Source organism: Athene noctua, chromosome 8 (genome assembly GCF_965140245.1).
Source record: "Athene noctua chromosome 8, bAthNoc1.hap1.1, whole genome shotgun sequence".
In the NCBI taxonomy this organism is placed as follows: domain Eukaryota; kingdom Metazoa; phylum Chordata; class Aves; order Strigiformes; family Strigidae; genus Athene; species Athene noctua.
The window spans coordinates 23,885,136-23,911,973 of NC_134044.1; the positions used below are offsets into that span (position 1 = coordinate 23,885,136).

The window sequence follows — 26,838 nt, forward strand, 5'->3', positions numbered from 1 at the left end:
GACACAGTGACAGACTGTCTCCATTTCATTTGTGCGTTTTCTGCTGTTTCTTAGACTCCTTCAAGGAGTAACTAGGTCACAAAAAACATGATGGAAAGAAGGGAAAACAGTTTCTTCTGTTATATACAACTTGAGCATACTTGGGGAGAAAAGGTTTCCAGCACCACTGGGTGAAGACGACAGAAGGGTGGGAGAATCACTGGAAGAGCCAGGAGCTTCATAAAACTGAACTTTTCCGCAGAAAAAATTAGTCCATCTGCATCTCTGCACTGGCTTTACTGTTTACTGTTCAAGGCATGTTTTAATTTTCCTTGGAAATCACCTCCTGACAAGTGCTTTTTGGTTACGCTCACCTTATAAAAATTTACGTCAGTATTTTCCAATATATTTTCCTATCTTTCTTATAGACTTTCTATAAGCAGCGAAAAGCTTACCACACAATTGAAAAAGACAGTATTACCAGGAGCATCACTAACATCTGGGTTAGCAGGCACTGAAATGGATGGGACAACACATCTCCCCTGGATACCATATTCATATTCAGGCTCTGATCACAAGCTAGCAAACGGGAGCGAGGACAGACAACCTGAGCCACTGAAAGGCAGCTGAGAGTCTACCAAGCTTACAGCTCAGATGTCCTCTGCTTCCTGCACCATGATAACAGGCACTCCTGGGACAAGGAATGCGAGGGGTGATGCCTCCTGAAATAAATGGTCAAGTTAAGGTAAAATTCTCCAAGAAGAAGAAATCAATTCAAGGGATTATGTCATTTGGTTACCAATGTTATTTCTCCCTTGAAGTTTCCAGGACTATATTGATGTATGGCTATGGCCTTTGGGACAACCCTGTCCTAACCAGAAAAACTGTGTGCACAATGACTGCGCCCAATTAATATTTACAGTCCTTAGCCAAGTTCTATTTTGTGATCATTTTTTCATTCGTATTAAAGACTAATATCTCCTTAAATGGCAAGCACGTATAGTTTAGCAAAGTATTTTAGAACAGTTTAAGACCCTCATAACTAATCTTTCATATGATATGAAAGGGAAACACTACTACTGTTTACCCAGTGATACGGGGTCGTAACTCATTTATTCAGTAAATAATGATAACAACAGCAATTAGAATGCCAGGAAACACCATCCCTTACCATTCATTTATAAAAGCAAAATTACTAAGAATTGTCAATGATCCTTCATCAATATTTTTAAAGAATATGTTTAGGTTGCTTCTTAGCCAACCTTACCGATGATTCTCCCTTAAAATATAACTATATATGTTTTTACTTTCATATGTACACGGAAATCACAGAATTCATCTCAATCGCAATGTGTATTCATCTAAAAGAAACACAGGCAACTGACAAATGACCCACTAATAATGTACTTGCTAATTCTCGCTTTCAGACGGATATTACAAGTGTTTTAAGACACCGAGAGGTACAATTAGTTGTCGGAACAACTAAAGACTAATTACTAGTACAGGAAAAAAATCAAAAGCATCGCAACAATTCGGTTTGTTTGTTTCATTTGGAGAGGAAAAAATCCACAGTATTCTGGAAGATAGTGTAACTTGATAAACATGATTTTTTTTGACATTACTAGAGTTAGGAAATGAAGTCACAACCGATAGTTTATTTAAAAAAGAAAGAAATTTTATAGTCCTCTTTACATAAAGGTCAACTACTCTCAGCTAGCGTTCCCATGTACTGTGCTTTCTAGAAACAGATTTTTCTTCATTTCCACTTAATGCTACACATAATTGAAAGGACAAGAGATGCTAATTTGATCTTCCTAAATGTCACACTGAAGAGCAAATGAGAGCTAAAGCAGGTACATCTCTGATGTGCACACCTTTTCAAGCCCCTACATTAATCAGTGTCAGGAGATTTCCAAGTATTTTGTTTCACAGGTCTTGCAATCAATGAAACATTTAGTCTCCAACAACTGGCCTGTTATACCTCATTACAGCATGGAGAAGTTAAAAACAAACCTTAATGACCAAGACACATTCAAGAGCACTGGCTGACTATCACTGCATAAAACTGAAGCTGAATCTTTACAAAAAGGCCATTAAAGCTATCAGGGTCAGAATCTGACTTGCTGACAATTTTCTTTTTTAAAAAGAATTCGTTCATCTTTGTATTGCTGCTTGTGGAGATGTTTCAATGGCATTTTAAAACTAACTCCTATTTTAACCTCATCAGTAAGCAATAAGCAAACTTCATGCCCAGATTCACCAAAGAAGAGAAAACTATAATACTTAGTTGAGGGATTTCAGTATAAAGCTGATAAAAGTAATTTCAGATGTTCAGAGAAGGCGATAAGTAACAATATCTTCCATAAGACTCAGGATATGAGAGGTCAATTCTAAGTTACCCCTGTTCATGCCACAGCCTCTTCCCCAGAGTTAGGTGTTATCTCCTCTCTAAACAGAGGGGACACCACAGAACCTTCTTACAACCCTTTCAAACCACAGAAAGGCTCAAAAACATCCTTCTAGATCATTTATTCAGTGTTATTTTTCAGCAGAGACTAGCATTTAATTATTACATTAGATGTCCACAGTTTACCTGCATTAGTCTGTTACAGCACCACACTATTAAAGAGGCCAGTGATGCTCAAAAAACCCGTATTCTAATATTTTTCACAAGCATACACATGACTGAGTAACCCCTCAGTTACGATGGGGTTTGTTTTATGAGAATGATGTGAGAGGACTCCTATCTCTGTAACTAACTGCTCTTTCCACCAATTCATGTGTGGGCTGTCATCCTCTGCTCATTAGGAATAATAGCTCCCCCGAATGTACAAAACTTCACCGCTGTCTCCTTTCAGGAACATCTCTCATTGTGATCGATACACGCGATGGGGTCAAAAAGGGACTGTCAGATAAGGAACAAATAAATAGATATTACCATGACCTGCCAGCTCCAACGGTTCTCAAGCACAGCACCTGACACAGACAACAGAGCACCCATTTTACTCCTCTGTCATGCCCCCCTTGGCACTTCATCAGCAGAGGGTTCAGGGCTGTGGCTCATTTCAGGTATTATCTGAACTAGTTGCTACAATCCCAACTGCCAAAGGAAGCCACTTCACGCAAGGACTCTGATCAAGCAGTAGGAGACAGTACAACGTACATGAGTAGTTTCTCTGCATCTCTGGGAGCTCATGTGGATTATAAGCCAAATTTAAAGCTAAGAAAACCTAGTAGAGTAACAAGTTAAATTTCCTGCTAATTAACATCTTTTAAGAGACCATTTGCAGTGGGAGAAGTTTGTTCAAAAGGCAAAGGATGATGCTAAACCCTTGTGCACAAGCAAAGGGGAAAAAGCTTTCCTTCTCTGCTGCCAGGTAACATAATGTATTTTATTCTTAAAAGGAAACTTACTATTTTCTCCAACATAAAAACAGGTTTAAAACAATTTAGTTCTTCACCATCCTACCTGCAGTGCTACATGAAAGCAAACAAAAGCAGCCTGCTGGATGTTTCTTTAGAGCTGACTTGATCACATGCTGCTGCAGGTGATGGGCTCCTGCCAAGCACCATTGCACTCTGACGGAACTGTTTTTATCAGTCAGACTTTCAAATGGGCATTTATATTCATTGGACACCTCTCAGTATTAATACAGAGGAGCATGTACCCTCTCTGCATCAGTACAGTTGAGATACTGGGAGGTATTTAGGCATTATTCATGGTGGTTTTATTACTTACAATTAGAGCTTTTGGGCCAGAACTTCAGCTGGCATAAACTCAACACAGCTCTATTTAAATTAAAGGAATCATGCTAATTTAGACCAAATTATGATCTTGTACTGAAGGTCTCTAAGGATTATCTACTTGATACGTCAGTTATTTTACCTAATTAAACTAGTTGAGCTGTTTCTTAGTAAATTATGAGCCTTCTATGATAATTTATTCATTAAAGAGCTCAGACTGCTAGGCAATATTCACATATTATCTTTCTTTCCTTCCCTTTTTTTATTATATCTCATCACAACTTTGGAGCTACATTATCAAATCTTCCCATAGAAGGTTTGCACGGGAAAATACTTTTTGGTGAGCACTGACTGTTTAATGTTCATTTCTTGCACACTGAAAGCTCTCATGGCTTTGAAGAAAATTTTAGGGAAGCGAAACATGGCAGATGAGCTCTTTTGCATCTTTATTTCATAATTATTGTGTAACTACTAGCTGATGCCAAGTTCATATTTTCTAATGCTCCAAAATATTACAGCTGTAAAATCCTGACCTTCAGGTTGCCCAAAACCCCTTGTTCCGCTCAGTTTTGCCTTTCCTAGACATCTGATTCCATAAACATTTTTTTTTTTAACTAATACACACAGTACGTTGCGTGCAATATCTTTGTTTTGTATATTCTGAAGGGTAAAGCACTATGACCCTGAAATTTGGTATTATGTTTTATTGGCAGAGGGCCAAGGTTTCGCTAAAATTTCAACAGTACAGCACTGATTTCAGTGGTTCTGTAACAACTTTAACAGCTTTATAACATAATTTGCTCGGTTAGACTACAGGCGCAGAATCACTATTAAAACAATATTTTGTAGATATTTGTAGGTATGAAGTGATAAGGAAAACAACATTTTTTTCTTACTGTGTTTCACAACTGCATTATGATGAACCAGAATTCATTTTCATTAACACAAGATTCATATCTCTTACCTTTTATTTCTGTCTTCTATCTGCAAGATATAGACCATGTCATCGGCAGCATGAAGCTTGGAACTGCTGTCTCCCCATTTCAGCTTCAGGCTCTGAGGACCTGCTGCAGCACACTCTATCCGAGGAGGTAAGGGTGGTAACGGCCTGGTTTTTGCTTTAATAAAGTGGCTAAATGGTCCAGCTCCAATTTCATTGACAGCCTGGATCCTGATCCTAAAATGAACAACAAAAAAGGTTAACTGTTAAATAAAGTGCTTTCACAAGGTTCTTGGTATAAAAAAAGTCTCACGAAACGAAACAGCCTTCTGGACCTGACTGTTCTGTCAGTAAGACAGGGCCCGCTTCCAGCTACCAGGGCTTTGCTTTGGCAAAATGAAGTTTATATTATCAGAGCTGCAGTGAAGGTATCAAGAAACAGAGTAAAGCAGAGGGGGGAAGATTTGGAAAAGCAATCTCAGAACCTGATGGCAGTCCCTTTCACCACACGAACAAGTGACAGCAGCACAGATAAAGTGCAACCTGGAAAACATGCAGTGTGTAACTACGAATAAATAAAACGAAGAAGTGTGTTGCGGTTGTCTAATAAAAGTCACGGACTAATTTAGGTGAAATTATTAAATGAAAGCATTGGTGTCACTGCCTTGAAACCCATCTTCATGGTGGTAAATATCTCTGAAGACCAAAGAACAGTATTATTTCAGTGTGTGCAGCATCTCACAAAGCACGATATTTAAGTACATGAAACTCTACTGGGAAGAGCTAACCAAAAAGGTTAAATCCACAAACTTTCTACATGTCTTAGACAAACTGTGGAAATATTAACCATCAGTGAACTATCTATTAGATCAAATGAGAGTTGGACTGAAGTCAGTCTCACATGATGCACAAAAGCTCTTGATCCATTTGAAGCACATCAAGGACATTTAAAAGTAAAGCAGACCACCTACGTAGCCATAGAAGTTCTAATTTGGGAATACTCTTAAGACTAAGCCAGTCTTCTAAATTCTGTTTCTTTAAGATAATGTCTCCTGGCTTCTGCTTTGTCACTCTCTTATCTGTCTGCACCTCTGTTTAGTAATTTGCACAATGAGAATAAGTGAAGAGTCTTTTACTATGGTACCAACAACAACATCATAACAAAGATGTGAAATATGCATTTCGAAAGAGCTTTGAGGCCTGTGTGAATAGAAATATTGGTACAGACGAGCCTGAAAGTTTCTGAAGTTTGTTAAATCAAAGTGAAAATAAGAGAAAACAGGATGGGCAAACTAATTATTTTTTTTTAAGATAGTTCAGCCCAGTTCAGATGGCTGGACAGATGCCATTTACTTTGGAAATCCTGTGCAGAGCAGCCTAGCATTTTCTCATGGGAAAAGACTCTCTACAAGAAGCATTGGTTCTTCTCAAAACTATCAGCCACCAAGAAGCCAGAAGTCCCGGGGGAAGGTGGTAGGGGTAGAAGGGAGAAGAGCAGAACCTGGTATACCCCTATGACCGCCTGCTTCAGAGAAAGCAGAAGATAAAAATGGAACTGTCTTTGGTTGGCATAGCTTTATTTTGAGTGAAGTACATAAAGTGATGTAAATTCATATAAATAACATATGAAAAATTACTTTTCTTTGAACAGCAAGTTTTCAGTTCTACCATTAGAAAAAGATTAGGTAGAGTTAAAGGGATGCGGAAAAATCATCCAGAGAACAATATTCCCCATTAAAAAAATGCCTCAAATTCATATTTTCTGTAGTTTCAAGAACAAAAAGGGTTAAATGATTAATAAACATATTGCAGAATAATAGAGTTTTATCTACTGATTAGGCAGCTGAAGTAATTGTACACTGTAATAATGCACCGTGTTTACACAGTCATGTGTAAATGTGTGGTTAAACCTTTGCTTATTGACCTAGGCATTAACAAGGGTGAAGTATTGCTTGGCATGGAGCTGCATTTTCCTTTTAACCTTCCTTTTAGTTTCAGGAAATGCATCCTGGCCACCTCACAACACCATACGATAGTGATTTCATCCTCTTCCTACAAAATGGTGGATGGCAGGTTGAAAGTTCCAGTAGGAAGCTCCTCCTCAACTGCCTCATACAAGCATTTGACATAAAAAGAACAAAAGGCTTCTCCAGTATCTTAAGAAGTGTAATTAATATAGGCATTGATTTTATTTTATATTATCTTATTGGTTTGCTTCAGATTGAAAAGTCATTACATAAATATTTAATAGTCTTTCCAGTTTAAAAAAAAAAAAAAAAGTGAAAACTGCCTGAATTTTCACTGAATTCTGGCAAGCTATTCATTAGCACATGCACATAAATAGTAACAGCCGCATTACAAAATGTTACTACTGTTTTGTAGATTGATTACAGAAACACACTCTAGAGCACACAGCCTTTTTTATTTTCTTTTAGTTTGTATTATCCAAAGTCCCAGAAACACCAAAGCCTCTCCTGTCCTCAAGCTTTGGTAACTTTAACTCATTTCCAAATAGCCGCCACCACACTTGAAAACAAGCAGTGATTGAAATTAATCTCTCTCAAATATCATATCACATTTCTTAAGCAGAAGCTGGTAGATGTGCTTTTTAGGTATGTGCATGAACACACATCTGCATTTACTTGTCTTCCCTTTGCCAGGTGTTTGCACAAGGTAAAAATGTGTTCCTCTTCCCTCTTTCATCTGCTGCATGGTGTTCTTGCTCCCACCTCCAACACCCACAAATACGCACAGCCCCTACCACAACTGACTTTGGAGCACAGTAAGACTGATGGAAGCTCTTAAGCCTTAATATAGAGACAGACACCTTTCCAGATGGAGGCTGATGCTGGGAAAGCAAGAATTCGTCTATTTGACTCTAACATGGCTGGATGTGGCTACCCTTTTTCTGCTGATTAAACCACCATAAAACTCCTTGTAAAAAGAATTAAAACTCCATTATCACTCCCAAGTCCTGAGCTTTCTCAGACACACACAAACAACTAGTTTTGGTTTTCTGGGCACATGGCATTTTCTAAGTTAAAATACCCCAAACACCATCTTGGAAAGGTGGTTTCAAAATCTGACAATCACAGTTTGAAAGTAAGTTTTTTGAGAATGTAAAGGCTATATTTAGGGATAGTACCTAATTCTGCAGACCCTAGACCAATATTTGTATTCATTCTAACATTTTCCCACCGCATCTTTTAAACATTTAGGAAAAAAATAGATCAGACTAGGCAAATTTAGAAAGCATTAAAAGATCTTTAACAGACCATTCAATCTTACAAGATTCTTGACCCAGGAAAATAAACACACTAAACAGGATGCTATTTTCAGATTGGTCACAAAATCATTTGTATAGTACTCCAACAAACCGAAAAATCAACTTTTGAATTAATCTTAGACTCTGACATGAGAAGAGTTTGATTCGCTAGTTCCCATAAGTGGAATACCACTAGTGACAATACACACGCCTGTGGAAACCTGTAGGAGTTAAAATACCATGGACTTTGAAAGGGAGGAAAAGCAGCACGCTCCACTACCATCATCACCACCATACACAGCCCCCGGGACAAGCCAGCTCCACAGGTCCTCACTCAGACTGCACTCTTCTGGGGCTGGAACAAGACTTTGTTTCATACTCTGAAGCATAAATTCGGTTTTATAACCCACTTCTGCACTGTTAACCTGAGCATCCATGTGCATTCTTCTTTCCATCTTGGAAAAATCTTTTCCTCAATACAGTTCAGAAATTTAAAATGTCTAGAATTTTTATTCTTAAACCAAATTAAAATTGTGTTGCTTTTGAAATTTAATAAGGCTCCTGTATCTTTCTATAAACTATGTAACTTCAGAAGAAAACCAGCATTCTTAAAAATCAGAAGTTGTTCTGCAGTGAAGTATCTCAACAGCACAGCACAATTCACTATGGAAAGTGTTGAATGAAGTTTGGGAACAGAGTGTAACACAAAATTAATATTTCTATTACTGTTGAATACTTATTTATTGTGGAATATTTATTAAGTCACTTCTAGTTACATCAGTTCACAGAAAACCAGTCCAAGTATTATTACCTTATAGTCAGAGCTTCCAGAGTTTCATGGCTATGTCAATAAAATAGAAAGACTGCAGAACTCTGAGATATTTCTGCAGCTGCTCACCAGCAAGGATGTTTACATAGTGCTTTGGCAAAGCATCTGCTTTTTACAAGAGGAGTGCTGGTCTGTGTCTGACATTGGAGAAGTCCTCTTGAAATCAGCCCTACTCTGGCCATTAGCAGCATGGCAGAGGCATGCCCCAGTTCCTCCTGCCCTGAATGTATTCTGGGATGCAAATCCCTCTTGTGGCATGCTGGTGGGGCTTGCTACTAAGACACAGAAATTATCATACTTGTCAGCTTTGAGCTGACCTCCACAAAGAGCCTGGAGTTTGGTCGGTGTGTACTTGAGTTGCTCGTGTATGGCCATTCCCACACAGAAGCTGGAAGCTGCGGAGCAATGACAGACCTAAGCTAACAAGTCCAACGGGGTGGACACACACAGACATGCTGTTAGAATCACACCGCTACGCAAAACAGTGTTCCTTTCCAATTTTTGAACTTGATAGATTCATAACTGCCAAGATTTGCTCTCAATTTTGAGTTCCCACAAAGAAAAACACAGACAGTGAAATTCCAATGCAACTAAAACATATAAGCTCTTTGCTGATTTACTTCAAATTCTGCTAAAACTTTGGCAAGAGAGTTCAGAGTCTCAAAACCAGTAGCGTTTGGCTTGTTTAGTCTAGGAAAAACAAGGCCTAGAAGAAAACACGTTCACTGCTTTTAAACACAGCAGGGAATAAACAAGAGAGAGAAGAGAGCTAGTTCAGTTAAACAATGTTGACATGAAAAGAAGAAACTGGTGAACAAATTTAGAGAATGAGATCAGTGATGTTCTGAAACACTCTACTGATTAGAACAGAGAGGGCAAAACCCCACCAACATTTTAGCATACAGCTTGATAAACATGTTTCCTATGGATACATTTATCAGGGACCAGATGTTCCATGATGAAAGACAGGTGTCAAGATAGGCCTGAAGAAAAAATATCAATGAAAGACTTAACGATCGATAGCAAAAACACTTTGACATGTCTATTTTTATTAGCAGAAAAATACTTCAAACTATAGATTAAGTGCTTTTGCAATTCGACTGCAGTCACTTGTCCTCCCTGACAGGCATGAGATGCAAGTTTTGGGGGTTTCTTTCTCTTGTTTTGTTAAAGAAAAGAGCTTTCATGTATTATTACTTTTGATTAGTCATCCACTGGTTTGTGCTCTTCACAATTTTTTTTTTTTTTGGTAGGAACTTGGTCTTACAACAATATTTAGAACAGTTACAGTTAGTGCTTGTGCTTTAGCCTTTTCATTTGGATCAGAGACAAGCAGAATCCCTGACTAAAAATACGTGGTTTAATATGGTGCTTTTTACAAAGTAATCAAATAAGAAGGAAAAAAAAAAAATCCAGTGTGATCTCAATGTAACAAACACTTTTCATGGCAGCAGGAGTAAGAGCTTCACAGACAAGACTGCAGCACGATTATAAAGAGTCATGTCCTGCCCGCCCTTTCATTCCGTATCTCAATTTCCAGGCTTTAAAGACAAGGACATTTCCCCAGAGGAAACTGTAGGCAACAAAGAACCAACTAAAAAAGAGACTGAAGAATGAAGACTTCAGTGAAGAATTTCGATGGCCCATTCTGGCTGTCTTGACTGTGTTGCTCAAAGCTATTTTGACTCTTGACTGAGCATATGAAGAGAAACCAAGACTATGGGACTGTCCAAAGATGATGCAGTTCTACAGCTGGGTAGTCAGTCAAAAAACCTCTTAAAATTATTAGTTTTATCAGGTTTTTGATTAGCCTTCCATTATAGTTGGGTTTGCTGGTCTGGTTTAGAGTAAGATCACATAAGCACCAGCACTGACACAAGGCAGAGAGTGAGAAATGTGGGAGAACCTGGAGATGGAGGGCGGTCAGAAGCAGCAACAGAGAACAGCAACCTGAACTGGCTCAAACCCTTGTGAAGCTTCACTCATGTGCAGTACTGTCACAAACACCTTGAACTAGCTTAGTTCCTCTGTACCCATTTAAAGGGAAAACATACGGTCAGTTTTCAACAAGACTCACTTTCCCAGTCTGGAATGGTGCGACAGCACTTTTCTGGCACAAAAGAGGGGACAACATAAGGAAGAGGAGGCTCCCTTTGCCAGTGCTAGCTTAAAATGACCACAAAACTAGGATCTTAAACACAGAAGACAAGAAAAAGCTTATACTTATTACTGCCTTTGTCAAAAAAGGATCAACAGCATCACGAGTCACTGAAGAACTGGAGACAGTGGCAATGTAGTCACATTTCCTGGATTTATATGGGGCAATGTGATCAGAGGGGTTCTGGATCACCGAATTCTTATTTTGCCTTCTTTTTTCAGATTGCCAGAGGAATATAAATATAATTATTTTAAATAAATCTAGATCTTTATTTTTTATTACACAGTTTTAAAACCTAGATATTCTAAGCAAAGATCGGGAACCACTGTACTAGGCACTGCAGCAAGCTATGTTCCTCGCTTTAAGTAACTTCTAGTATACATACTTGTATATTTGCTACAAGAAATTATCTTTTTTGGATACATGATAAAATGGGATAAACAAACTTTTCATTTCTACTCTACAAGACCTGTAGGATTGTGACCTTGAATACAAAGAAAAAAAGAAGACCTTACAGAGAGTCTGTGCCGTGTCTAATTTTACAACTCTGCAATCAGATTTCAGTTTTTATTAGAAGAGTACTTAAAATAGAATTCTTTTGTCACATCTTCTGCTGTATTGCTATTCATTGTCTGCATGGAACCTTTTTTTTTTTTTTTAATTAGCAATTAGGGAAAAAACAGATAAGCCTGAGCATTAAATAATAATACCATTTTGGCAATGCCACTTGGACATTTAGACTCTGAAGCAATAGAAAGAAATTGTTTTTAAACTCAGATTATCTTTTAATTAATCTCCATATGCTAGAAACAAAAAATAGCTGTAGCTATACAAATAAAAGTTCATTGCGTGCAAATTGCTATCCCCTCGCAGGGATCAATACAGTTAATAATATAAATCCCTGGAACAGTACTGGAGCTGTTGCATGGTAATTTTAGTTATTTCTCATTTTTTAAATTTACTTACCTACCAGCGTAACCCTACCTTAGTAGAGCAAATTAAAAAGGAGATATCAGAGATAATGCAAGGAGAGGAAAAAGGGGTAGAGTAAGCAGTATTTAAACACAAACTACTGCAAGTCATTCCATAAAGGAGTTATTTCAGATTTCTATGCTCCCTAGGTTAGTTGTTTGTGGTGTTGTGGGTTATTTGGGGGTTGGTTGTTTTTGGTTTTTTTGTTTTTTTTTTTTTTTTTTTAACTCTGTCTACATGCCATAAACATTTCCCTATGTAAAATTAAGCTGTGTGATCTCATCCTGAGTGCTCTGTACCACATCAGAAAAATAGTACTCACCGATATGAGGTTTCTGGAAGCAAATCATCGATAACGTAACTTGTGACATTTCCTACTGGAATGCTGATGTCACCCAGGTCAATGTTGTATGATGTAATCTCAGCTCCGTTATTGCATGGTTCTTCCCAGTTCAGTACAAGGCACACAGAGGGCGAGAGCTGATGGGCATCCACAAGCTCATCCTCCAGCACAGAGAGGGTAGAGACTGCATCAGGCACAGACGCAGGGATTCTGCAGGTTACCAGGTCGCTGTAGGGTCCAGCTCCTGCCTGGTTAATAGCCTGTGCATTAAAATAAATATTTTTACAGGGTAAATGCTCCTTCACATGTCTATCGAGTTCATAATAACGAACTGTGCAGCCTGGAAGAGTTGCATGGATTCTTCAGAGGATATGTACCGCTGGCTCATTCTCTAAAGCATGACTCATATCCTCTACCTACACTAAAGCAATTAATATCTTCCTTTGTTACTCAGGAGTATCTCTCAGATAAACTGGAGAATATTTCTCTTTTTCCCTAATAGCTATTTAATCAAACTTAACAGTAACCTTTTTATCAGCAGCAAACTTTGTTTAGTAAAGGAAAATGTCACAGTTACACTGTCAGTGATGAGTGATGCCACATTGCTCAGCAAATTGGCTACCTGGAATTGTTGAGCTGCCCTCTATAAAATCCTCAGTACACCGCAGAGTGCAACATCAGAAGCTTTATGCAAGCAGAGTACCCCTAGACATAAGGGGCATTTGGCTTGCTGAGGGCTTCACTGGTTCCTACCTCAGAGAATGAATAGGTAATTTCATGCTAAAAAGTTTCTGAAATTAGAATATAGGAACTCAGCATGGTTTTAAATCTATGACTCAGATTTCCCCAGAAGTCACAAATCACCAGGAAACCACCACCAAAGCACATAGCTCAATATTTTCCACAAGAGAGGAGAGCAACCAATTATCAAGCTTCTCATCTTGACTCATATATCTAGGATCACAGTGGAAACCAAGTTTCAAACTCTGGTCCACTTCTGCTCATTAATTACAGAGGCTGTTGTCTTTGCAAGCTCAACGCTGCACAAATTGTACAGACCTGTTTTTTATCAGCTGATGTTCAGTCAAATGCTGTACATGTTGCACTGGAATGGCCTAGGAAATGACTAATATTATCTCCTCAGGATTATTATAAGTTCCTGTGCACATGTCCACAGAACCAGGCAGGCTGGAAGGAACCTTGGGACACATCTAGACCAACCTGCTACTCCAATCAGGATCAGAACTGAATACACAGCAGGTTGCCCAGGCTTTTGTCCAGTTGGGTGTTGAGAAATTCTGAGGATGGAGCACAGCCCCTCTGGACCGCTGGCACAACCCTGCATTGTCTGCACAGTGATAACTGTTTCCTTAATACCTCATCTGAACATCTCTATTTCAACTTCTGCCTGGAAGTTCTCATGAATGGCACGTAACGGGCAATGCCCCCTTCCCTTGATCTGCTACCTGGGTTCCTCCTGAACAGCCCAGCACTACCCCACAAGGTACATGGAGAACTTACCATAGCATATTATCTACAGGCTGAGCTACAGGAGGTCCACGCCTTCAAAAGCGTGTTTTGACATTGCCCAGCATCATTCACCATACACATTTCCTCTGCACTTTGAAAAGTGAGCCCAGAGTCTCCCACCAGATTACAATTAACTAGAAAAACTGAATTTACAATGTTGCCAGTAGGACTATGATGGCAAGGAAAGGACATGTCAAACAACCGTTTGATTTCTTATCTATGCTTAACTGTAGTGAATAACTTATTTCTGCTATGCATAATACAAACACAAAGCCGTGTTCTGTTTTTCCAGGAGGCGTTTAGTTCAATTGAAGAAAGAGATAATAAAGTTAGATTTGTCAGCCTTTAAAAAGCCCTTCAAAACAAATCCTGCTCCAGGGACATCTTCTATTTAGTGAAGCGCTCCTCGAGCCTTGTTTCGTGGGCTGCCAATGATATTATTTGTATTGCCTCTAAACTAGTGTTTGGCAATCTGTATCTTGCTCCAAGCCACTTATTTACAGTGGTGCTTTTAACTGCTTTACTGGACAATCTCATCATCAAAACTGATGGGAATTTCATTCTTCTTTGCTTCCTAGACACTTAAGCCTCCCCGCCCCCACCGCCAATGACACAATTATTTCCCTTTGCAGAAGCCACATTCGTTTTCAGGAATATTCATTACAGGAAAAACGCTGAGCAACAATAAAGACAAATTGTCTGCCCTGCAGTTATATATGCTTGATTCCTCAATTCTCTGTTTTTATTGAGTTACTGTAGATTGAGATAGCAAAACTGTGTATTTATTAGAAAGCAGAGTAAATGTGGTTTGGGGAATCTTTTATTTTTAAAAAGCAAAAGAACAATTTTTCTGTTCAAGTTGCTAACAGGTAAGAAAACCAGCTATTCTTCTTTTCATTTAAAAAAACCCACTAAAATTTCTGAAACCATTTAACCTTCCTTCTTTGTCTGCTTTGTTCTTTTTTCCTTTGTAGTTGTTTAAATGTTCCAGTTATCACAAATTCTTCTCCACACAATACAGATCAGATCTAGAGGATGAAGACCTCTACGAAGTAAAGCATGGGTCACTGATGGATTCAATGAAGTGTTTTAGTGCTGTTGTGCATTTCGTTTAACTTCTGCCTATGATTTAAATTATATTGGCCGTGTTAAAAACTGAGTAGATTGTAACATTTTTCTGTCAGGTAGTTTAAAATAAATGCCCACTCAAAATCAAAGATGCTATACAGCTGGCTGTTTCCATTTTTAACATTAAAACCTCCTTGAGCTCCCTGCCGCTCACCGCAGCAGTGGTCTCATGGTCTCCTCCCTGCCCAGCCGATGCCAAAGGCTTCCCCTCCTGTGCAAACAAGAGGCACTTTTTGGCTCACACTTCTAAGCCACTCACACATGCTCTTTCAATTCGCCTTCCCCAATAGTGCCAGTACAAGGTATTTGGCCAGCTACGACCAAGTCAGAAAACACAGTTGAGTGTACTCAGAGGTGTGGGGCCCCAGCTCCTTGGCTACTGGCCAGCTGCTCGAAAGCTACTTTGTTTAAAAAAAAATAATATTCAATGTCCTGTTTTAAAAAAAAAAAAAACCTTAAGAAGGAAACACTCGACAGAAGCATGCTGTCCTTGATCAAAGGAGTGACCCTGGGTGGTCCACACACTGCCAGCTGGGTGGGTACATGAACTTTTGCCAGATTTACTGGTGGTATTCTGTCTTCACATACAAATAAATCTTGCGGAAGAGTATGGTGGGCAAAAATATTTTTACTTCACTCCTACCCAACCTTCCATTTACTTTTCAGTGGCCATAAAGGGGAAAGAGTGATGTATTTTTATTTTCATATATATGTAAGAAATATATTTTAACTGTTACTTTCTATTGAAAATAATAGGAGAGAAAGAAATCATACAGAGACTCTATATGAGATCCAACCTCACAAATCTAAGAGACAAAATGGTAAAGATGAGGACTCACTTTCTGGCCGCTACCATTTCCTATATACATAGGAATCTACTAAACCGGCTTGCTTTACTTGAGAAATGAAACAGATGCTGGAGTTTATTATTTAAGCTAAGGGAATCTTCAACATCCATTTGGGAGGTAGATGTTATTTATATCTCATTATCAAGAAAAAATTAATTTTTGTGGAAATTGTCTAACACATCATCATTTTGTTTCAATATCAGAGGGCAAAGTGGCTGTTAAAAGCATTATTCACGGAAAATAAACCACACAATACATGAGAGCAATTTTTCAGCGCTAGAAGTTATACCAACTCCCTTGTTTATCACTTTGAATTATGCAGAATCTAAACCGTTCAGTTATATGGCAACAGTCTGCATTATTTAAAATAAACATACATTCCTTCTGACTTACAGAGCACATAACTTCATAGTGGCTAATGATAAAAACAAAACCACAGTGGAATGAAACTTTCTTTACATTTTGGATTGCAGTGCATGCAAAATCTCATAGCTTCCATACCTGTAGCCTACAGCAGTAATGGGCTGCCGCTGACAATTCACTTATTTCAAAACAAGTATCTGTGCCATTATATGCAAGTTGTAGAGATTCCTCATCTTCTCCCCACTCTAATCTGTATTCAGAGATGTCAGCGCCAGAACATTCAGGACTCTGCAACACAAATATTTATGTGGTTCAATTCAGAAACGCACACTTCAGATCTCTGTGTTTCACTGGGTAAAGAATAAAGGAATAATGGGGAAAAACCCCACAAACCACTCTTATTTTTAAATTAATACACCATTACTGCTGCAAATGGAAACGCGCTGAATTAGTGTTCCCTAATAGGTTACTAAAACAGGCCAATTCTGCACAAAAATTACCTGATAGAAATTCAGAGTAATGAGAAAGTATACGTAGCTACTTTGCTTTTCATCAGGACACTCAGGAATAAATTGTCTCTCCGCTGCCTTGGCAGAAGCACACCCGTGCTGAACACAAGAAAGCATCAATCTAGTGCAGTCTAGTAGAGTGATCAAAACACAGCTCTGTTACTGAAAGAACAACCACCGCAACAAGCGAGGAGCTTGTCTGAGGTTTTCAGTGAAAGTCACCCATCAAGGTAATGGTCCCAGTATGGGACATGGGAGTGAGGACCTGGGTACATTAACATCCACAAAAAGACTCCCATGGGATCCATGTGTCCTCAACAATCCCTTTATCATCCCAAAGTTTAGGGGAACACAGAATAAATACCTGAATTTGCTGGACGTGAGCTAGTGCAGGCATAACGTCACAGTTCCCAAAACCAAGTATTTTGTGTTGTTACCAGAACTACCTAGAGTTGTACTATGTGGAGTGAAGCAGCTCGGGGCATCGCTGCTCCACATGCAGAAGTGTGGTCTAGGATACAACAAAGACTTTTTGATTATGACACGCAAGGTGTAATTTCCAGTAAAAGGATCCATCGCTGCATGCCACAAAGGCCACCACAGGGCTTCTCTAGCTCTGTCTCTGAGCTTCCAGCTATTTTAGTAGGAGCATTCAGAATTGCTAAGCCAGTGTTTTAAAACAATGTGTAAAAAAGACATAGTAGGAACCACACAGTGAGCTGTCTAGCCAGACAAAAAAAAACCCTCCACAGTCCTCCGCTATTTTTCCTTTATATTCATATCAGACAAAAACCGATAGACTTTTTAAGAAAACATAACCATTGCAAACCACAGTACTCCTTCCACAGCTTCATTTTTAGCTAGAATAAACAAAAATATCCTGCATATAAATACAGAGCCCACCAGAAAATAGTGCTGCATTGGCTCATGGTTTGGGAGAGCAAATGTCCATCTGTACACTTATTTAGAAGGTAACATTTAAAAGTTTAGTGCAACTTCTAGCTTAGCATCAATCAGTGCTGCAAGAAATAATAACAAAAACCCCCAAACTGCACCAAGTACACCTGTTTCCTTATAAATTTTGACTCAGATGACAATTGTATCTAGATATGTTGTTAGCACAATCACTTTATTTGAGCATCTTGGGAACATTAATAACTTCTTTCTCAACAGAGGCATCCTTTTGTAGAGGGACCCAACAGACGCAGGGCTGGAAAGGCTGTTAGGTTTTTTCAAAGAAAGTCCATGGCAGAACTACAGCCTCACTGCTCCATATCGCAATGTTATTTATGACAACATCCTTTCCTTTCTGCCTTAGTTACATAACTTTTTTTTTTTTTAATGACACCAATCAACCCCTCAGCATTTCAGTAAAGACTTATTTTAAGAGTCCAATATCTAAGATCCCAGAGAATGGAGACGGAACACACACAAATCAAAGTAAATATTTGGGGAAGAGACAAACAATTTTTGAGGAAAAAATACTACATCGTAAGCATCTGTGCAGAGTTCATTTCATACCGGAGACTCCAGCTTCAGCCAAAATCAAATATTTGCCTTCACAATTCTACCCCAGGACACGCTGACATGCTAAAAGCCTGCAGAGAGCACTTCTACCCGACCAGTGCTCTATCATCTGACGCCAGTGTAGGAGGTCTCATGTCTGAATCCTGATCCGGATGACTCATGATCACTTTATGCATTTTTTAAAATGGAAAAGTAGAGAAGATAATTTTCTACAATAGAAGAGTTTCTGCATATGGTTTTCTTGCACAAAAAAAAAGTTCCAAACCAGTGAATAGCTTTCAAGTTTTGAAAAGGGTTTGTTGTTTTTTTTCAGGCTTGCTTTCAAGTTTTGTCACGACCATATTAGTTTGGATAAGCAAGATGGAAATTAAACAGTCAGGGCACCTGACTTACCTCCCAGCTTACAAGTACACGTGTGTTGGACAGAAAGGAGAGGGAAGGTGCTCTGCACTGCCCGGGCGGTCCTGCTGCTGTGGTGACTTCTGTAGCTTCTGAATACGGCCCGTACTAGAGGGGAACAAGGTGTCTGTATATTAATATATAAGCACACACCCATCTCATATTCCTCAAAGGCTTTCCAAGAACAGCACATACACTATTTCAATGCAATAAACTTTCTCAAAGACACACTTGGCACCAAATACCAGAGTTCAGTACGAGACCAGGTAAATTATTGTGGAGTTAAAACGCGAGGTAAGCTCAGGTACGAGCAGACAGCACGTACACCCTCCTGTGCAGTGGTGAGTGCCCACGAAAGCGTAAGCCACCTCCAGTTTACCCAAGAGTGAGGATGTGCACTCGACAACAGAGTAACTGAGGAACAGTTTGTGTCCCTCTACCTTACCTTAAAGTTATGTGTTTGTGTGTCTGTGCCATAGCCCAGCATAACTGGCTTCTCGCAGATATAAGGAGCACAACAACAGTAAAGCACATATTGGGAGTCCAAATCCAGCTTCTTTTATAAAAAATGTCTGTTATGTTAATTATAAATGGACTGCATGTGAAGGATCGCCAGTCTGGGCTCAATGTGCAGGGGCATGCTGCACACACGCTGCGTACGGCTTAGCTGCCTGCGAGCAACTGCTCAGACAACTTTTGAGCCCCTGGTAGGAGAATAATTTAAATGCATATTAGCAAAAGAAAAGACTATTTTCAAGAGTCTGGAAAACTGGCTTCAGCCAGCAGTGTGAGGACAGGAGAGAGATAACAGTGGAAACAGCCTTCCTGAGGCATCTTGAGTGGGATAATGAAGTTTGTTCAGTACATCCCCAAGCTAAGTAGAAATTGTTCTCAGAACAAAGGAACTTCTCTGGAAGCAATTAGAGGAAAAGAACTGATATTTACTTATTTTGGAATGCAATACTAACAAGGATGAAAAAAAAAAAGAGCCACTACAAAGGCTGAACAGCACTGAAACTATGAACCCCAGAAAACCTCTCAACAGACATGTGTCAGTATCTGTGGTATTGAGAAAGGCTAATAATGATTGCTTTGTTTGAATTACAAAGAATGCGCACTTAAAAAAAAATACATCTCATTTACTGACTTCTGCTATTTTCTTTACTGAATGGGAGGAAGAAAGGTGTTTACATCTGGTAAAGAACATCCTCCCTCATTTTGCATCTGGTAAAAAAAAAAAACAAAACAAGACCCAAACCAAAACCAGACCCCTCATTTAACAAAGGGTGGGAATAGAAATGCTTTGCAACTTTAAACACTGTTTTGCCAGAAAAAGAAACAAAAAGAAGAAAAATAGAAAATAAGAGGGGCGGGGGGGGGGGGGGAAGCAAGGCATCATATATTGAAAGCTACCAGGTAGGCAATGGCTTTCATTCCAGCAAGCAAATCCAATCTCTCCATGTGTATTTAATTTATTTCTCACAAAAATAAAATAGTGGATATTTTAAAGACAAAACAGTTTGACAGTCTTGCATATTTTTCTAATACCTAAGTTAAGTCTAAACAGAACTTCGCCCTGTAAGTGAATAACTTTAAACCTTTGTGCTATGTTTGTCATCAAGATTTCCTGGGAAAAAACACATTAGTATGCATGTCCTGGTGCTGGGACATAAAAAACCCTTGGAAAGATGCTCTCACAAAGGCAAGCAGAACCAACTCAAACCTCACTGAATCAACAAGATTTTTCAACAGATCTCTGTGGACATCAGATAGAATTTCTGATGTATTTGGGAAGGTACATCTTCCAAGGAAATCATATAACAACAACAACAAAAAAATCATCAAATCTACAAACCATGTATTTTTTTTTTAAATTAAAACAAAAAAATATCATCAAGAAAGCAAGCTTTCTTCAAAATACTTCAATACTTGAGTGTAATTTCAGTCTTTTACACAGTTAAGGTTTAAAGCAAAAAGAAGGAATGCAGGGGAAGGAGAATAAATAGATTCGTCCTTGTAAGCAGATATGACTGCTAGCAGGGCTTCTGCACATTTTGGTGCAGCTGATTTTGGCCAGTGAAATCATGTTAGTACCCAGAATCTCCTTTTAAGAGTACCAGGCTCAAACTTTAAGGCACTTCCTTACAAGTTCCTTAAACCATTGCTCACTTTATTTTCTTTTGCCCTCCTCCCCTTCACCTTTCTGATCACCAGCACTAACAGAATCCCTTTCCAGGATGGCCCATCTCAGACACAGTCCCACCCCCAACGAGGGCAAAGCCAAAGCACGCTCCGGCAGGCTGCACGTACCCCGCCATCGTTCAGAGCTCTCACTCGGAACCGATACGTTGCTCCAGGAAGAAGATTGCTGACAGTGCACTCCAGATCAGGCCCGTGATACACTTCAGAAACAACTTCTTCAGGTTCTGTCATTTCCACACTGTACTCCGAGACGGGACAGCCACTTTCTGATGGAGGGACATCTAGAAAGAAATCATATAATTCATGAATAACTTAAGGACATATGCCAGGAAGATTAATTTTTTACCTCACGTACTACAGAGTGTGTATATATATATATGTGTGTGTGTGTATATCTATACATACATTTGTACACACACACTACCAACAATGATTTTCCTCTTCGATAGATGCCTTACTTGCAATATCTCATCTATGTACATGATTGACATATTTAAAGCAAATGAGTAACACTACTCATCACCCTTAACATCTACCAGGTCAAATCGTCACAGGCAAGAGCAGCAGCACCCCCAGGGCAATGATCTGTCACCCTGGGAAGCTGTGTTTGATGCCAGGAGGTGCCCAGCTAATTTTTAAGCAGAACACAGTAGCTACCATCCTCTTCTGAGGATGAAAAAAAGCTACTCTGCTTCTTTCCCCCAATATCAAAGGTGCTATTGTGTGCAAAAAAATTGTTGAGACAGGAGAAAAGGTATAGAAAGCTGCACAAAGAATGGGACTAATGCTGAACACATCCTTTCTGGGACAAAGAGAAATCAGGAGGCACATGATGGCTGTCTGACCCAGTCTTGGCTGCTGGCTATGGTTGGACACAGGCTGAGGTGGGTCATGTACGCTCCAAAACTACTACTTATACATGGAATTTCTGACAAAGCCTCATTAACACCCAATAAAAGTATGAATAACTGCCATCCTCGAACTTTATTAGTCACACTGCTAACATTTATGAGATTCTAAATGTCTGCACAATGATCTGAACCCTGCACTTCACTTGAAATACCAGCTTTTTGGGAAATAATGTTTTCTGTGCTTGTATCTGTTTAGTTGTAGGCATATTTTTTCGCCATGAAAATAACATATTTGATAATATTTGCATGTTATATTACAAGCCAGTACCACAGAAACAACCTGCCTGGGGTTCTGAAAAGCAGTGCTCTACCATAAGGGGTACAGTCCTACAGGATGCAACATGGTAACTTGGATGCACAGGTGAATTTTTATACTGGTGCTGAGACATATTTGTCAGTTAGAAATGGTAGTGCTCTAGAATGTAGCTTATTTAATGATGCCACAAAAAATCTTGGATGTTGCAAGATTATCATAGTAAAGAAAAAAAAAATATTGGATACTAGCATATACCTTGCATTCTGAAAAATGTGCATTTTTTGACAGTTTAGTGTTATGTCCATGGTCCAAGTTCTTCATCAAATCACAGGTGTCCAATGAACTGTGTGCCCTAAACTGTGTATCAAGGTTTAAATGCCACCCAAAATCCTCAACGTGTTCTGACTCAAATTTCTGAGAAAAGTCCTATATTAGAAGTGGCAAAACACTTCTGTTAAGTCAATATTGTAAAGGAATAAAAAAGATCTTGGATCGCATGGTGGCTTTACAATAGAAGGATAAATATTCTTATATAGCTGATACTTTATAGTCCTCACATAGAAATAGGTCCTAAAACAAAAATGAGAGCACAGTACCAAGCCTAAGGGACAGCTAGAAGACAGCTAAGTTCAGAAATCTAATACAGAGCCAGAAGAGTCAATGAGAAGTTGCACTTCTGACCTGCACAGATTTCACTGGACTTTGCTTTGTACTTCCCAGTGAACAGAACACACTAACTTTTCACAAAGCCTAGCAACAGAAATGAAAGCTAAGGCAAGTTCAGCGAGTAGTCATGAAGATCAAAGCTATTCATCAGCGAGGTGCTCCACTGGCTTACCCCATTGTAGCTGTACTTCTTTGTGCTTCGGCTTCCCCAAAACTCTTGGTGGCCGGCAGTGACCTGGTGCAACACTTAGCGTACGGACAGGTAAACTTTCAGAACACTGGAAGAGAACAGGGGCTCAAGTTAGCACTCCGGTACAATTACTGCCTACAAAGTGAGGTATTAGTAGAAAGCGGCACAAGAAATTGTTTTCTGCAACCAGTTAATAGAAATTTATATAAACAATAATGGATAGGAGATGCTATCAAGCATGTTACAAATGCAATTAATAGAGTTCTTTCATTAGCATACTCAAAACTGTAGCACAGGAAACTTTGAAGGCTAATGTTGTAGAGTTCTTTGATTTTCCATGTTTCTAAAATAATATCAAGGCCTAAAGTACTCAATCATTAAAAAAATAAAAATCAAAGTAGGAGGAATAAAAGTGTAGGTACTGAAATGATTTTAAATCAAAGAAGGGAATGACAAGAATCAGTGGCTTGAAAATGGAACCCAAAAATTTAGAGAATAGTTCAGTCACAAGAAATGTAATTAACTGTTACAACAAACTACCCCTACTGCATCTTCATTCACCAGCTTTGGTCAGTGCAGGCTCAGGTACATGAGTCTGTGGCTTGTCTCAAGCAAGTGGCCAGATCAGATAAACACGATGGTCATTTCTAGCATAAACACCTACAGATTGGTTTTCAGGAAACTCTCTCACTAAATTTCAGTTTACCTGAAAAAAAAAACCCTCAGGTACACATAGAAGACTTCTAAAATTCAGTAACTTGCAACATAAGATTAACTGCAATCAGTGTAGCTTTACTGTGCTATAGGAAAAATATTCAACTTCTCTTTAAAACAAATCTTTCACCAAAAATAGCAGATAAATCTCTGAAAAAATATAAACCCAATAGTACTTATTGTCAAATAATACCTACCTGACTGTGTCCGCCAGTGCTAATACAGCATGCCCGGAGTTTATACAAAGTGCCTGGTTTCAAGTGAGTACAGGTATATTCTGTAGCCGATCCACTATATGCCACTTCCCATTGATTTGCTAAAAAAGGAGATATATATCCAAGTTATATACATCCAAGTTTAGAAAAGTATAATGCAAGAAGTTTGCTAGTGTCTAGGAAGAAAGAAAAAAACCTTAATGTGGTCTTCGACAAGTGATATATTCCAGGAAAGTAATTATGGTTAATATTACCATATCATTCCTGCTTAAAGACATACATATAAATAGACACATATACAAATATGTTATATACTTTAAAATATTTCTAAAACATATTAAAAATATACAATTAAACAGTGGGTTCAGCCTGTAACCTAAAATTCCACCAGTCTTAGAGAAGAGCAGCATACTTTAAAACATTACAAAACCTCCCCAAAACCCAACCCAAACTGCCCCAGGAACTCTGCAAGTTTTAAGGCTGCCAGTATGTAACTCAGTTTCAATCATATCTGCAGCATTAGTTAAGAGTCCAAAGGTTTAGTACTTCTTTATAGTAGCCATAATGAATTGAAATGGAGAAAACTTGTTTCAAGTTTACCTTCTGGACTTCCTTGAGAAATCTCTAATAGATACTTTAGGATTTCTGAACCACCATTATCCTGTGGAGGATCTAAAAAAATAAGGCAAGTTGTTAATAAAACAAGATTAGGAGTGAAATATAGCAAAAGGATTACAGAACTTGTTTCTGATTCTGCTGCTTCTCCTCCACAAACTCCCCCATACTAACCACACCGAGGAATTTAGAGCAGAAGTGGGTAGCAGACAGTACTTTTCAGCATGAGTCAGAATAAGGCAGCTGGACAAACAATGCTACGAACAAAATGTATGGCAAAAACATTGAAAAAGGTGCAGCATGGAGGCTTGCCCCATTAATAAAGGAAGCAGCTGGAATGATGCTGCAATGGGATGTGAAATGGAAGGTGAAAAGCCTTGAAGATGCACTTAAGTGGAAGTTAGTCAATAAAAACAAGCAACATCTTTAATTCTGAAAACAAAAGAGCCTCTACACATCTTTTAAAATATTAAAAATTAATTTCTCAAGCTCTCCAAACATACTCAAGTTTGGACTGAGAAGCAGCATGGAAAAATCTAAGTTCTAATACCTATTTACGTAATTTTTATTTGAATTTATTATGACCCAAAAAAGCTCTACTATGACCAACTGAACTCGCTTACCCCACTTTACACTAAAGCCATGAGATGTTATCGGCCCCTTAATGACGGGTCTGGTTGGAGGCCCGGGCCTGTCTGGGCTTGTTGTACAGACCAACACTTCGCTGGGAGAACTCTTTCCTTCCACATTAGAAGCAAACAGCTGAAACAAAACCACAAGTCAACCATCGTTTACTGTAACAGCTTTTTTGACAGTTCTGCATGAGACTTCTTTAAGTAACTGCACAAATATCATTAAACTGGAAAGTATGTCATATCCCAATCAAGTGTGTGGGATTCTAATAACAGATATTAGGTTGTCACGCTGTTTTTGTACAAACCACGTTGATTTTCCCCCTCCCTGAAATAGCAATAAATAGATCATGTCATGTTTTAGATAAGGGCACCACTGTTTTTCCTTTTAAAATTAAAAGTCACGTGGCAACTTGCAGTTATTTACCCATAAAAGACAAAAACGATGACAATAACCATGCTATTTTTGTTTTGAAGGTATTTCAAACTGCTATTTAAAAGAGATTAATCCAGAGTATCAGTAACCACACAATTAAAACCTTGAGTAGCACAACACGCAAACAAGAAACGCGTAACCAACAGCTGCTGAAATGTGCAGGATGTGCACAAAGAAAACCTTGTCAGCCAAATCCTTCGCCTCTACTCAAGAACACCTTCTGCTGACTTCAGGGAGAAGGTTGCTAAGCTAAGAGAAGACACGAGGACCTGGCCGGGAGACTGAGCAGATCAGGATCACACAAGAAACCCCAAACGGTTCGATGTTTTGTGGCTGCCGATAGCCACGTTAACTCGTGCTAGTCTCTGGGACAGAGATCTGCTGCCAAGGAAGTGAGTAATAAAATACGTATTACAGTTGCTAATTGACACATAAGCTAGCAGGATCTTTTCCACTTGGGAAGCTCTGTTATTCTCAGGAGCAGTCAGTTCTACTTCTCTCCTCATCACAGGCGTCTGAGGAAAACGATTTGCAATTTTTAAGGCCAAAAAAGTAATTGAGGTTCTCTAGCCTATACGCTCACTTTAAATAAGCCACTAATGCCACTATTGATTCCTGTGTAACAACTTTTGATTATTCTCTAATTATTCTCCCGTTTAAGCCATCTTGCCATGAACACCAGATACACGAGCTAGACAAATATCCCAGTAACAGCGTGAGCTACAAACATAACGCAACATTTATACATTTCCCCTATGTATACAGCTAAAGGCTGCACTAGCCTGTGAAGAACTGAAAATTCATATTAAATTGATCGTTCAAGCAGGATCTTCAACACTTTTTTAGAGCCACAGCTTCCCCAACCTCGAGTCTCTGATCCTCTTAGTAGGAATAAAAATAAAACTTTGTTTCAGGGTCACTGGTAAAATTATGAAATAGTATACACAGCACTGATTTTTATGGAACCTCGCTAGGAACAGCCATTGGTGATTCCCTTCTATGCTGACATGTCAAACACTTCAGAGAATGAAACTTCTGCACCTTGTTGTGTTTGGTGTCGTTTGCCCTTCTGTGCCAAACCCTCACTCAGTACTGAATAAATGCCTTTACAACAGTGTGTTGCACTACCACTGTCACTTTAATTAACCAACCTTTATTTCATCAAATATGTTAGCAGGCTGTCTCCTCTGTAAGCACATACTGTCTGGCATTAATTAAATTTCACTCTTAATTCTTTATTATTAAGGAGGCATCCCAAATAACTGCATTTTGTGCAGGTTCAAAGACAAGCCTAGAACTTGCCATACAGTCCCCACCACAAGTTTTAAAACACTGCTGTGATCCTCAGGTGTCTGTGTTTGGTTTGGTTGGTTGGTTTTATTGTTTTGGGGATCCTTCCTCAAGTTCTGTAGCTAATTAATGCCAGTCGTCAGGCAACGAGGGAATGTCTCAGTGCTGAATCAGATC

General features: G+C 38.9%; 1 protein-coding gene across 1 annotated transcript in view; it reads right to left on the minus strand.

Annotated features, from left to right (window-relative positions):
* Positions 1–26,838, minus strand: part of FNDC3B (fibronectin type III domain containing 3B) — a 208,998-nt gene that overhangs the window by 24,348 nt on the left and 157,812 nt on the right. The window contains exons 15-23 of the mRNA XM_074912198.1: positions 24,927–25,065; positions 24,289–24,360; positions 23,671–23,789; positions 22,742–22,847; positions 20,845–21,017; positions 18,529–18,642; positions 16,238–16,387; positions 12,210–12,490; positions 4,688–4,900 (exon numbers count right to left, since the gene is read on the minus strand). Of these exons, the coding sequence (XP_074768299.1) occupies positions 4,688–4,900; positions 12,210–12,490; positions 16,238–16,387; positions 18,529–18,642; positions 20,845–21,017; positions 22,742–22,847; positions 23,671–23,789; positions 24,289–24,360; positions 24,927–25,065 (1,367 nt within the window). The remainder of the gene's footprint in view (positions 1–4,687; positions 4,901–12,209; positions 12,491–16,237; positions 16,388–18,528; positions 18,643–20,844; positions 21,018–22,741; positions 22,848–23,670; positions 23,790–24,288; positions 24,361–24,926; positions 25,066–26,838) is intronic.